General features: G+C 33.5%; 1 protein-coding gene across 3 annotated transcripts in view; it reads right to left on the bottom strand.

Moving 5' to 3' along the window:
- MAN2A1 (mannosidase alpha class 2A member 1) overlaps positions 1-13,537 on the bottom strand; it is a 113,819-nt gene that overhangs the window by 44,921 nt on the left and 55,361 nt on the right. For all 3 annotated transcript variants that reach the window (XR_010745910.1, XR_010745909.1, XM_066339861.1), the window contains exons 11-12: positions 13,221-13,335; positions 10,230-10,297 (exon numbers count right to left, since the gene is read on the bottom strand). Coding sequence is in view for 1 of the 3 variants with exons in the window: in XM_066339861.1 (XP_066195958.1) it covers positions 10,230-10,297; positions 13,221-13,335 (183 nt within the window). In the remaining 2 variants the exon portion in view is untranslated. The remainder of the gene's footprint in view (positions 1-10,229; positions 10,298-13,220; positions 13,336-13,537) is intronic.

The following is a 13,537-nucleotide window of genomic DNA, read 5'->3' as shown; positions in this document are numbered from 1 at the left end:
TGGACCCTTTGCATTCCTACAGAGAACTGATCTGTTGCTACAAATCTACAGTTAGTACTAGTAGTTACTGCACTGCTCAAAACTCCTCACCACATCTGAAACCTACCTACAGTAATAGTAATAAAAAAATCACCAAAAAAAAGACCTCCACAACCTCCCTAAACACCACTCTGCAAATATTTAATGCATAAAACAGTTAAAATACCTAACACTCAGACAAACTTTCATCAAAAGTGATACAAAACCACTCCAGCTTTTACAGCAGATTTGCCAAGTGACAAAATAACATTTGTCAGAAGAAAAAATGTTTCTGTCCTGAACGGAAAATTCCATTTTCTTGTACAACAAACAAAACATAAATTGCTGTGCTTGTGCACAACCCCCCTAAGCAGAGACGTTCTCTCATTAGAGCAATTCTTACATAAACATCAGGCAGCCTTTAGGATCACTGGAAGGTCTTACATGCCTTAAACCAGTCCACTTACCTCTTTTATTCCACCTGGTCAAACAGAAGTCTATGCACAGAACAGACTGTCCTATAACCTAAGGTCATGTTAGATACTAAAGAAAAAAACCCATCTCGCTATGACTCCCAAAAGTAAACTGAAGAGAGTAAGGAAAATCTAGATATTAACAAAACCCCCCGTGGACTAGGAGGGGTTTTGCTTGACCTCTTAAACAAAATGAGAAATCAGTAGGGCAAACATTGAAAAATGCTGCAATCACTAGTCTTGAAAAAGTCCAAATCTGATAATATTGTTCTGTAGCTCAAGCACAAGTTTTTCTAATAAAAGATTGAATTTTTATTTATTTTAAACATTTCTCCCAATTATGTCTACCCATTTTCCACTGCATGTACAATGACTGTTAGTAACAAATCTGTATGCACTTATAAATTTATTGTCCTTATTATCAGCATTTTCAAACTAAACAGATGATGCTCTTTCAACATCACTTTGATTGCTTTCTTTGACTTAGTGCTGTTCTTTTCCTGTTAACCCTTTCCAATGTGTCATCCTGTATTTTTGATGAAGTCCTCATCTCTCTTGAGTATAGCACACTGTTTCAGCCTCATTTTACAGAAAACATTTCCACGTAAATTATCCAAGAGCAAAATCGCCTGACACCATACAACTACCTCTCTCAATTTCGTGTTCTGTCATACCTAGTCTTCTTCGCCTTCACTAATGTCCATGTGATCAGTCCAAACATTGTTTTTCCGTTTGATGTGCAATACTTTTACTTGCCTGCTTCTTCAATTATGAAATAATGTCTCCAGTTTACCAAGACAGTTTTACATACCAATCCTATATAGAGTGATTGTCGCCAGTATGACATCAACTTTTATAATCCATTTACATTCTACTCTGTTAGCATGACAGATAGAAAAGAAAATAACTTGTGACTTCAGTATCTTACCAAAATAATTCCCTACTTGTTTTTTGGCCTCCCTTTGCACAAAAAGATTCCACCCTACTCAAATTGATACCAAAGGACAGAATTTGAATAATATATGGTATCTAATATTTACCAATAAACATTTATCAATGAACATTTAGAAAACAGTTAGGCAACCAGCAAGTCTGTCTATTAACTGAGTGAAGGTAGGAGAAAGTTAAGATCAAAGCAACATATGAAGCATATGAAACACCTAATTATATTTAAACTGTTTCAATAATTGCTAGAGATTAAACATACCTCCTCTGAGATACAATAGATACTGAAACCATTTGCATTCATACCTGTATAATCCTAGACATTTAATTAAATTGAGAATTCTTTTGCTTTTGATTAGGACCTATATTCTCAGATATAGTGTCAGATGTAAACACAAAATCTGGGGCAATGGGAATATGGGTGGTTTATTAAAAAACAAGTTAAACAAACAGTTTTCTATTAAGTCAGGGAAAAGCAGGTTCTTCCCCCAAAGAAGATTCCAATACTTTCCCCCAGGGGTCTTTAAATTGACTGGATAAAGTCTAATGAGATTTTTCAGTTTACCTGACAAAATAGAATAAATAATTCTAATTACATCCAGACAAGCTTCTTATAAATTCATCAATACCACCACAGATGTAACAAGAAAAAAAAAAAAAAAAACAACAACAAAATAATCTACATCTAAGCAGCAAACTATAATCCAATTAAAATGTTCCTTCTAGAGTAGAATATTAATACTGAATATATAACATAAAATATGATCATATATGAAGAAATAGTAGTATTCCCCCCTCTTGTTAAAGAATACATCTTTTGCATTTCATGAATAATATCTTGCATTAGAGTTAGTAGGATAGTAATCTTAACCCCAAATTACCAGCATACAACATAAATTTGTGTTGCTTTCATAAGGTGGAAAAAGGTGGAAACATAATCTATTATCCAGGGATCAACATTTCATTATACTATCCAACTGGTGACATCAAGAAATAAAGAGATACTATCAAAAAGCAAATTCAGAAGAATCTACTTCAGTAGAGTTGCAACTAACACAACATAATGCCATAATTATGACAGCAACTGAAAATAAATGTGTAGTTTAGAAATAGAGTAATACTAAAATTACATATTATTTCTAAGAGCAGTAATGTATTACCGTTCTGATTAACATACAAATAAATTAAACCAGTGATTCTGTACTTATAAAAAAGTCCCATAATCTTAGCTGGATATTTCAAAACCACTGCAGGATTACCCTTCCTAATGACAACCCCAAATCTGAACTGCAGACTCATAAATAAAGGTTGGAGAACTCACTCACATGCATTCCTCTGAATTCACTCCTTTATAACGCGACAGAGAAATCTTTATAATATCCATTGCTCATGTAAAAGGCACAGAATTAGGCAGACAATAGGCACATAATCCATCCCTCCACTCTCACAGCAAACAGGACCTTTGTGTGGCTTTCTCAAGAACAAACCATGGAACACCCTCAAGAAAACATCACTCACAAAAAACACAGACAACAGCACAGCAAGAACTATATATTTTGAGAACATGAAAAAAATCAACATCAACCTAAGACAAGACTTTCAAATGTTATGCACCTACTACATATGCCAAATACACATACTTCCTGTGATTTAGATGGATTGTAGTGGCACACATATCCTAATCTGGAGCACATAACTACTCTCCAATTAAGGATAAAAGGATTAAGTCCAAAGGCACTATTTTAAATTTTTCTTTTACCACAAAGTTGTGAGATGTTCTGAGGTCCAAGATGGGCTTGAAGCCCCCTGACTTTTTCAGGATCAGGAAGTACCTTCACTAAAATCCTTTCCTTGTTCCTCTTGTAGTGCAGGCTTTATAAATCTGCATTTAGAAGGGAAAAAAAATCTGGTTCAGAAGAGCAGAAAGACTTCTAAGTATTTCATATCACTTCAGTCTGTGCCTTGAGAGCCTTGGACTAACTACAATATTGCCTCAAGGTAACTCCAGTAAAAAGGCTGAAGGGGCCAGTGCCTGGAAAAAAAAAAAAGAAATAATACACAAATGTACTAATAAACAGAAAATATGTAGAATCTACTTCTAAAACTGGTTCAACAAATACATGCATACAATGCAGATCTTTCAGCTGTGTTCAATCATTCACCACCATATTCTTTAATAATGGCCACTTTCAGTGTTTTGAAAACAAGCTCAGGATTCTTCCTTCCCCTAGAGTATGTTTAGTTCACCTGTTCCTTCTGCATTTCATGATACTTCCACTACAGTGTCCTCAGAAGAAACCAGAAATTTATTGTAAGACTTAATTGCCATATTTTATGTTAATTTTCTAATTTTTTTAATGGCAGCTGAAGCATCAAATACCTTCACTGTCTCACTGTACTGGTACTGCAAACCCCAACAAAGGTGCTGATATTCTGTGCAGTGAAATGAAAGGACCAAATATGTGAAATTTAGAAAAACTGCAAAGATTCTATGAATCTTACAAACTGTGAACTTATTTACTTTAAATTTTGCAACAGCAAATGGTTTAATTTTCCAATTTCAGTCAGTAAACAAAAACATTTAGAACAGACTGTCATTGGTTCATGCACAGTAAGACAGACAAAAAACTGAAAAAAAGTTTGATGTTTAAGAATTTTTACACCCTAAAAAATAATCTTTAAATATTAAAATTTAACAACTTCTAGAATATTTAAACAACTTCTAGAAAATTTAACAACTTCTAGAATAGCTTATACTTCAGAAGTATAGCATTCAAAAACTGAGTTTTAAAAAAATTAAAATTAATTTCACAAAAAGTTTTGAAGTACAATTAGTTGAAAATCAAAGCTGCTTTTTTCTTCTTTATAATAAAAATAGATCGTACCTCAACAACTGTACCACCCTTTAATTTTAAGGCCCTTTAACAAATCCAGGCATTCACCTCTTATCTTATTTGTTTTGGTTTTAGACTTTACAGATAAAACTTTTAAAGAGATGTCAACTACCAGTGCCTGGAGCCAGTTCTGAGATAAGCCTCTACATAGTAGATTTTTAGTTTTTTGGTTTTTTTTTTAACAAAAAAAGTAGAAAACTTGCACAGAAAATATGGGAACCTATTAAAAACTGTTATGACCTTACACAAAGAGTGAGAATAAAGAGAACAAGGCACTGTGAAACACTTCCATACCCCTCACTTCCTGTCTCTTTAAGACTCTCAATGGAGAGGTTGCTGGTTTGGTCATAAAGATAGTTGCACAGCTAAGTTCCACCTAAAAAACAGAATGAATGTACCATGCTTTTTTATTCATTTTGAATGAACACCACTTCTACCAGAATGATTTTTTCTGCAATACATATTTCAAGTTCATATTTAGTGACATTTCAAAATTCAGACATCTAAGTTATCCTGAGTCAGCCAAGCATTTAATTGCCTCTGCAGCAGCTCTTCCATCATAAAAAAAAAAAAAAAACAAAAAAAAAAAACAAAAAAAAACCACCAAGGAGAATGCTTTTTAAATACCCAGTCAATTTAGTCAAAATGATCTTGATTTTACTACAAACAAAACATGTTCCTGGCAGTTACAGGTCACCTGAAATCTAGTAAATTTATCAGGCAGCTGAACACTGAGATTAACACTTCAAAGTAGTAGTTTTCAAAAGATCATTAGGATGTATTCAACCTAAGCAGCCAGGGTGTCAGAAAGTGCAGGCTCTTTGTATATCACCTCTAAAGTGTTTTTTAATTTGTCACCTACTTGCACTACTGTGTGCTTAATAGAAGAGCTTAATAGAAGAGCTTAATTAAGCATAGTTTCTTAATAGAACTAGTAAGTATTAAGGCTTGACTAAATCACTATTCATCCAGTCCATCCTCCTGAAAGATACGAATACAGAGGTTTCACTTAAACAAAAACACAAGGATGTGCATATTACGATCACTATTGCATCCAATTAAAACTTAAAACTATTGGTTTGGTTAGCATTTGTTTGCTTCCTTTTCAAGATCAGTTTTCTTCTCTGGGGAACAGGTGTACATATTAACAATGTGTGAATTGCCACAAATAATTACGGACCCATCTTAAATGTTATGGTAGTCTTTCCTGTTTTCTTTAAACTTAGTTTTTTCCTTCATTGAGAATTGAAAATACCTTTCTTTCAACTGTCCTTTTTTCCCAGCTGTTTTGGAGTATAATTAGGAATACGTATGCCTCTGAAATCATGCAAGCACAAAAGGCATTTAAGATGTTTATTATTAAAATGTAAAATGCTGTTGGAGGGTCTTCTCCTTATAAGTACGTTGGGCTAAATTTAAGATAGATTGTACCAAAATAGGTAACATAGATCTAAAGGGGGAAAAAGGAAACAAAAAAATCACCATTAAAGCAAAGGTTGCCAAATAAAGAGTGTTACCCTGATCCAGTCACATTCTAAACTCACAAAGACGCATTTTATGGCATGTGACTAATAAAATTTCCTTCCTAGACAAATTATATCTACTGTAGTCATCCAACCAAATACAGTAACATACACATGGCTCTATCAAGCATTTGGTATGTTATTTTTTATCACTCATTAAAGTTAGCAATATAGCTTTAATTTCTACATGATAGTGCTATGTTGAGAAAGCAGTGAATACCCTGCCAAGTGAATTTTTGAAAATATTATCAATTTGAAAAATTATAGAGGTAAATTGGGATTTTCTTTCTCAAAAAAACCCCAGGTATTTTGGACCTAATGGGATAAACACAACTTATGCCGAAACTTTATTAAATACAACTTTATGCCAAAACCTGCTCATGGTAAGGATAATAGCCCAGATTATTTTGTATCCTCTATTCGAAAAAAGGAAATTTTCTTTTATAAGGTGGATATCACTAAACTGCTTTGACAGATCTTTGAAGAAATAATTGTTTACAGTGTATCCTCCTATTATTAATCCTCGAGGCAACCTAAATATTTCAGCTAGTGGAAATAATGTCTGCTAAGCTATAAAACTGGCCTGATATGAAGGTTATCATATCATATTGTTCCTCTAAGGTTAACTGACAAAAGTTATTTGTGATTAAATTATAAGAATAATTGGTTTAGCACTACAAATAACCCTAAATTGATGATTTTTAAAAATTTTTCAATGCCATAGTATCTTCAGTTCCAATAGGATAGAGTGCAGTGGAGCTCAGTATTGAAATTGCCTGGATTCAAGCCTTAAAACAAAAGGGGGGAAGAAGAGATAAGACCTAATCACCATTGTTAGGCCTTTTTACTAAGACTCACCATATTGTGCCAAACAAGACCACCACAAGATCCAAGCTGGTGCAGACAGTCAATGCAGCCATTTTATTGTGTATCATGCTCCCCTGAAATGTTGTCTCCAGAAAACTGCACAGATAGAAATAGCTGAAAAACCCTTCCCCTCACACTGAGTGTGCCCTTCATCTGCTGCTGACAGCCTAACCTGGACAACAAGAGGTATAAACACATCCCCCACCCACCAAGTCCAGTGAGTGCAATTCTTCTGCACATTCAGGTAGTATGACCTCTGGCAGACTGTTCTTGAAAACCTATTGTTATATTAAATAACTGTCTAGTCACAGAATATGAACCAACATCCCATTTATCGGCACAGTCTCCAAGTGTCTGTCTCTAAGTGGGCTTGTCTCTAAGACATGCAGTAATTTTAAACTTCAGAACAAGACTGAAGAACTTCTGTATCTAGTTGGATATTATCTTGTGAAAGCTCCATTTTTCAGCTGAAATAAATAATTTTTTTAAAAAGCATGCAACTTCATTTATCAGTGAAAAGGGATTTATGTAATTAAAGACTCCATAATTTCAAATTCAAAAGCCTGATCCTAAGACCACTTAGTCATCCTGACGCGGCGGAGTCAAAGTTTAGATCTAAAATACCTTGTATACATATTTCATCAAAATTAACACATTTCTTTTAAAATAAACATATGGATTCATAAAGATATATCACAACAGCACTACAGAGAAGAGATGCTCACATGGGGGCAGAAACAATACCAAATAGGGTACAGGTGGCACCTGCTTAGAAGCAGTTTGAAAGATAACTCTCAACAATAACTATACAACAATAAGGAAATACTTCATACTAGAACATTACCAACTGCAATATAGATCTTTTCCTGCTTTCTTTTTTTTTTTCCATGTAATTGAGTTGTTGTAGCTCTCCTGTACAGTCTGTCAGATCAGTTTTCACTACTAAATACAACTTCCATGAGCAGTGAAGACAACACTTAACTGGAGAACCAAAAGGAAGGATGGATGAAAGAGGCAAAAAGCACACTACCAACTCTGTTCCTGTAAAAAGTCGTTTATATTTACAATCAGTAAAATAAGGGGGGAAAAATTGAGATTCGAAAAGCCATTATGAGCTTCCCATCAGCAGTGTCCCTCTAAATTCATGAGATATGAACCACACTTACATAAGAATAACCAAGCTAGAATACAAACATTTTTTAAAATTCTGACATGGAAATGCAAAATACAAAAAGCTACATAGCCAATCAAAGAAAAGTAACACCTTGCCAGTTACACTGGTTTAATTTCTATGCCATATAATGACATATTAGAACACACTGGTGGAAAGAAATCTGGAGATTCAATTATATACTGGTGAACAATAAAGACTATTATGAACAGAAGATAAGCAAGTAACAAAGTTTTGGTGAAAATCAGGATTTAGAATCTGCTGATGTCCTAAAATTTTAAATGGAAAAAAGCAGTTTGTTTCTTACAAGCTTTATAAGCATAGTGATTCTTAATAACAGATTTATTGTATTGAGTTTAAGCTTCTACTGAAAATAGCATTTTTCATTAAATGCTACAAAAAAACTCAGATGCAATCATAGTAATCACATACTAGATTTAACCAGTAGTTACAGTGTCAGCTTACATACCACTTTTCCCACTGGTAACACAGTTAGTATCCAGACTACAACCAGAGATAAAGTGAGAAGCCTAAAGAGACTAGGTTAATTTTTATAAGAAAAATAGTTTAAGAAATAGATACTCAAAAGAAAATTTTAACAACAAACAAAACAAGAAGTAGTGTACACTTTCAAAGTGTTTCCAGAAAAGGATGTAAAAAACTCCCAGGGCTAAGTCAGTAATATCAATATTCTCTTATGATCTTTTCGGCCTTTCTGTTGATTTTTCCCCCTTTCTCATTCTTTTCCCCATATTTCTGATTGCAGTCTTTGGAATGTATATCATACTTTATATGACTGTATGGTATCTTCACAATAACAGACAATATAAAGTTAGCTATTTCCTACTAGTACCATCTTCTTAGTGAGTTAAGACCAGTTTAGTAGTCTGCTAGAATAATATTAATGGTAATGTCATGTATATCTATTTAATACACAAGTCAGAGGGGGGAAAAAAAAAAAAAGGCAAATGTCTGAAATTATTTAAGACCAAAAAAGGGAAAAACTTACTCAGCATATTATGCAGAGACAAAAGTGGAACACTGTATGCAAAAAAAAGGTGTATTAGGGGATGAAAGGGGCGCAGGGAAAATTTCAACAGCTAACCTAGGTAGGGAAAGCAAAGGCAATATAGCTATCCTCAAATGGCAAAGAAAGTCTACCTCATAACTTGCCTCCAACCAAGTGCTTATACACTACATACACAATCCTCTTCCAGTGAAGAAACCTGAGGAGATAATTCTGAAAAGCTAAAATATTTTAGTTAAATAAATAGGCAATTGAGTTCTTGGCCATTCTGGAAAGGTTTGAGATAATAATAGCATCTATAAGATGCACTCCAGTAGGAGGAGTTCTATTTAAAAAAGCACGCTCTAGGGAAGATCATACACTAGACACATTATGCTCATTTATTGCTAGTGGACTGAAGACAGCTTCACCCAAAAGGTCACAAGAACTAAACTTCCCTCACATTTTCAAAGGCTTTAATTATATTTTTTTAACAGTAGCAGTTAAATAGTTGGACACCTGCACAAATTAGGCAAGTATGTAATTAGCTTGCCATTTGCTAGAACTAGAGGATTCAACTCTAACATCAGCAAAAACAGCACTCACTGTTTTTAAATAAAATTAAATCTTCTGTTCTGTAAGCAAAATCTTGTATTATTTGATTTATACACACAGCAGCTCTCATACCCAGATATCTTATTCACTTGATTTGGATCAGCCACTTTAAATGAATGCATACATTATTTCAGGTGGGATACTGAGTGTTCATGGCATAGTAGTATGCCAGTTTCAGCTGAATACTCTACAACTACATATAACTAAAAAAGTAACCCCTCCTAATATAATGAAAATTTGGAGTTTGGAGAGAATAGTGTCCTAGTTTTTTACTACTTGATTTTTAAAGACAATTCAATATTAATAAATTGTGATTTTTACACCTTATGAAAACTTAATATTTTGTTCACAGAGTTAACTGAGGCATCTGTAATTCTGCTTAATTAGAATCTTCTATTGCTTCTCTCAAGCACAATCTGTTTAGTATTATGATGCTGTAAAAGAAACAGAATACTTCAGTTGTGGTATGTGAGAAATGCCTATAGTTTTAACACACTGTGTCCTCTCTCAATTAGACATAATAATATTAGCATAATCTGCCAGACTAATTTTTTTAAATTTTCTTTATTTTTTTAAAATTCTTAGCTCTATTTTGAGCAAAAATTGAAAAGGTAAAGGAAAACAAAAGGAAATAGCATAAAAACTACTTACTAGGTAGTGAAAATACACACACTGCTGAAAGAATCTCAGACACTGAGTAATATGTAAATTATTTACCTTGGTTGCAATGTCAGCTTTATAACTGTCTTGTGTGGCAAAGAATCTTGAGAAGCCTGAACATCATCCTACAAGAGAACATCTTTGAATTTGCTTTTGAATACACTTCAATGGACAAAATATGAATTTTGTTAATTACATGCATTTTTTGGAGCACAAAACCACATTAACAACACCATAAACCATTTATGCACGTTATTTATTTTAGCACATTACTGAGGATGGCAAGCCACAAACTTTAATAAACTAAATACTTCACACTGACAAAAGGAACTCACTTGGACCAATTCACTGGGAAATATTTGTTTTTCTTTAAGCTCTTATTAGATTCCATTATCAAATTATTACACGTGTGTTTTTATTTTTGTGTACAAGGATCACTCTATGATCACTAACTTCCTTCAAATTTTGCAATACTTATCACATATTTTTATTAAATCTCCCTTGCTATAAAGTTTTGTTATAAATTGTTATTTATACATTTTATTAACATTCACATGCTGAAACACTACACTCCTGTGCACTTATTACAAGGATTCACTGTGTAGTCTCCTGTGAGCTCTCATTGTTACCTTATATTGTCCATAAAGAAAAGTTTCAAAAAAAGTATTTTGGGGTGTGATGTGGTACAGGGCTCACTTCCACTGAGGGAAAGCAGAGGCAAGACATTGCTGTCACTGTTGCAAAGCCTAAGAGAACAGCCAAACTGATGATTCACAGTGCCTTCCAGTCAGTTCTTACAATGGTGACCAGTAGAGACTTTGAAACTGAAGTGCAGAGTTCTCAGTTCCTCAAAACATCCGCAAAATCATGTTTTTCAAATTGTCATTTACATTAAAATTGTCATTTACATTAAAATTTTCCTTCTGCACTGAAAGAACGAAGACTAATGTACATGAATTGTGTAATGGTTGCAGATTTACTTTTACAGTTTGAACGTCATCCATGATCCAACCAAAGCTGGGTCGTTATGGGATCTTCAAGTGTCTTCTACTTTTCAGTGTATTGCCTTCCAAGTGATTTCTTTTTGTTTACTAGTGTAGAGTTTGTAAAACTTAACACAAGAATTACAAAGTATGCTGTTACCAACTGAGAAAAATATGATGCTATTGTGTGCAACTAATAATTAAGAAGTGTAGAAAAAGTGCAAGTGGTCATTTGGAGTTCACCAGTCATTCTGGAGTTCTTCAATAGTGTCTTATTCCCAACTTAATTTTTTCTGCCTTCACGAAAGGGAAATGTTTCCTGGTTGTACCTGCTGGAATGCTGCTGCTATGGTTTTGTGCTCTGTTCCTCTAAGTGTTTTTGATTTCTTCACCCCTCAAAAACAACAGCCACTTTCAGTCTCAGAGTCTTCATCATTTGTCTTTCTCAACTCTCTTGACATTCATTCTGATTGCCCATCTCTGAACAATTCTTGATGTCAGCTTCCATCAGCCACCAAAAGACCACAATCTGTGCTCCAAAATGAATGAACTTCTCTGAACTTCCAATTTGCTAAAGGTTTGCAAAGATTCTGTAAGTATCCTGAAGTTCTCCTGTTAGCAGTCTACAAATCCCACATTAAAAAGCTTTTGTTGCTATATCCAGTGCATAGCAGAGGTACTAAATGCTGCAGTTATTGTGTGACATACAGATAAATCTTAATCTGCTTTTCTAATCATCTGATCTTTTATTTTATATAGTCACAATAAATTAATTTAAATAAGAACTTCCTTTTTAATTTCTGCTTTCACAGTAGTAATAATAGCTTATTGAATTAGTATGCTCTAGGCAATATACAGTTTAAACAGCAATTAGTACTTCTACAATGCAGTGGTACTAATCTGGACTGATGAAGAACAAGGACAACAAAATTTTACTAAAATGCAACGCTGCAATGTCTTGCAATGTAACTCAGTGCAGGAGTAAAATCTTCATCCCATGAGTGCCTCCAAAATATTCCTACTTTATCAAAGTGCATATTCATTTTCCAAAGAGGAAAAAATTTATCTATTCATGACACACAAGCACATAGCATACACATGCAGCATATATAAATATATATATACGTATATTGGTATAAAAGTCGTAAGAAGTATAAAGAACTAATTTAACTTTTTTTTTAATGTATACATGTGGCTGGAAGTGTAGTTCAAGATATGACATACCTGGCCCAACTAAACCAGTAGAATGTATGCCATCTTTATTATGTCAGAAGCGTGAGATAATCATATTATAAAGACTGTCTTAAACCTGCTGTGTTTATGCACAAAGAAATTAAAGCATCTCATTTTGTCTCTCTTCAGGGTAAATGCCCTTAAGTTGACTACCCAAAAATTCCTAGCTATCACAGAAGAGGATTTTTGTTCAGAAAGCAAAGAAACTAAGAATTCTGAAAGGAAATTGTATTAGCAAGTGTGTTTCTGCAAGGCTTTTTTCATTGTAAAATAGATCTCAAAATGATACATGAGTATCCACTGCTGGATCATCCATTTATCATCCATTCCATTAAACATTCCTGTTTCAAATAATTTTAGTGAAGGAAAAAGAGCACAAGTTATTGTCTAGACCTAATCTTGCAAATTAAGGTTAGATTTCTATTAGGGATGGAAATTTTCTTCCTCCCACATTGCTTAAGTTACAATGAGGTCAAATGCATACTATTATATATTTACTTACATATTTATATCATACATATATACCAATATGTATATCATATTTCTTTATGTCAAGAAAATCAGAACACCTGCTTTTACTATCTAACCCACAAAGGGGAACAAAATAAGTCCCTTTCCTTTAGCTGCCTGGGATTTTTTCAGCATCAACTGCTGGCATGTTCACTTTTTACTATCTAATATCTTCAATTAATATGAATAGTGATAAGTAGCACATTTCTGAGAAGACATTAGTTGCAAATTTTGTTCTGATGTTTCCCAGGGCTACTCAAATTGTATTGAAAAGACATAGTTCACATTTTATTTTTTGAATAAATCAAGGAAGAGAGCTCACCATCTTCAGGAATGGAGTTGCTGTGTCATAGCTATAAGCACTTTTGTCCTTTAGGATAAGAAGATGAGCAGAGTCAATTATCACTTTCTTCAAGTTCATTATTGAATGGAAAAGCCTGTTAAAACATTTAAAATCTTAGTTAGTTTTCAATTTCTTTTATTCAGTGTTGTAACATCAAAATTTAAAAACACTAAAGCACTCAAAAATATGAGTTGCAGAAAAATAAATAAAATTTTTAATATCAATGTAGCATAAAATTAAGAATAGTTAGTTGCAATGGGTGACCAGCCTGAAAAATGCAGAAACGTTCTGAGTTA

The sequence above is a fragment of the Sylvia atricapilla genome, chromosome Z (genome assembly GCF_009819655.1).
Source record: "Sylvia atricapilla isolate bSylAtr1 chromosome Z, bSylAtr1.pri, whole genome shotgun sequence".
Taxonomy (NCBI): Eukaryota; Metazoa; Chordata; class Aves; order Passeriformes; family Sylviidae; genus Sylvia; species Sylvia atricapilla.
The sequence above is the reverse complement of the archived record's forward strand: the minus strand, read 5'-3'. Positions and strand labels throughout refer to the sequence as shown.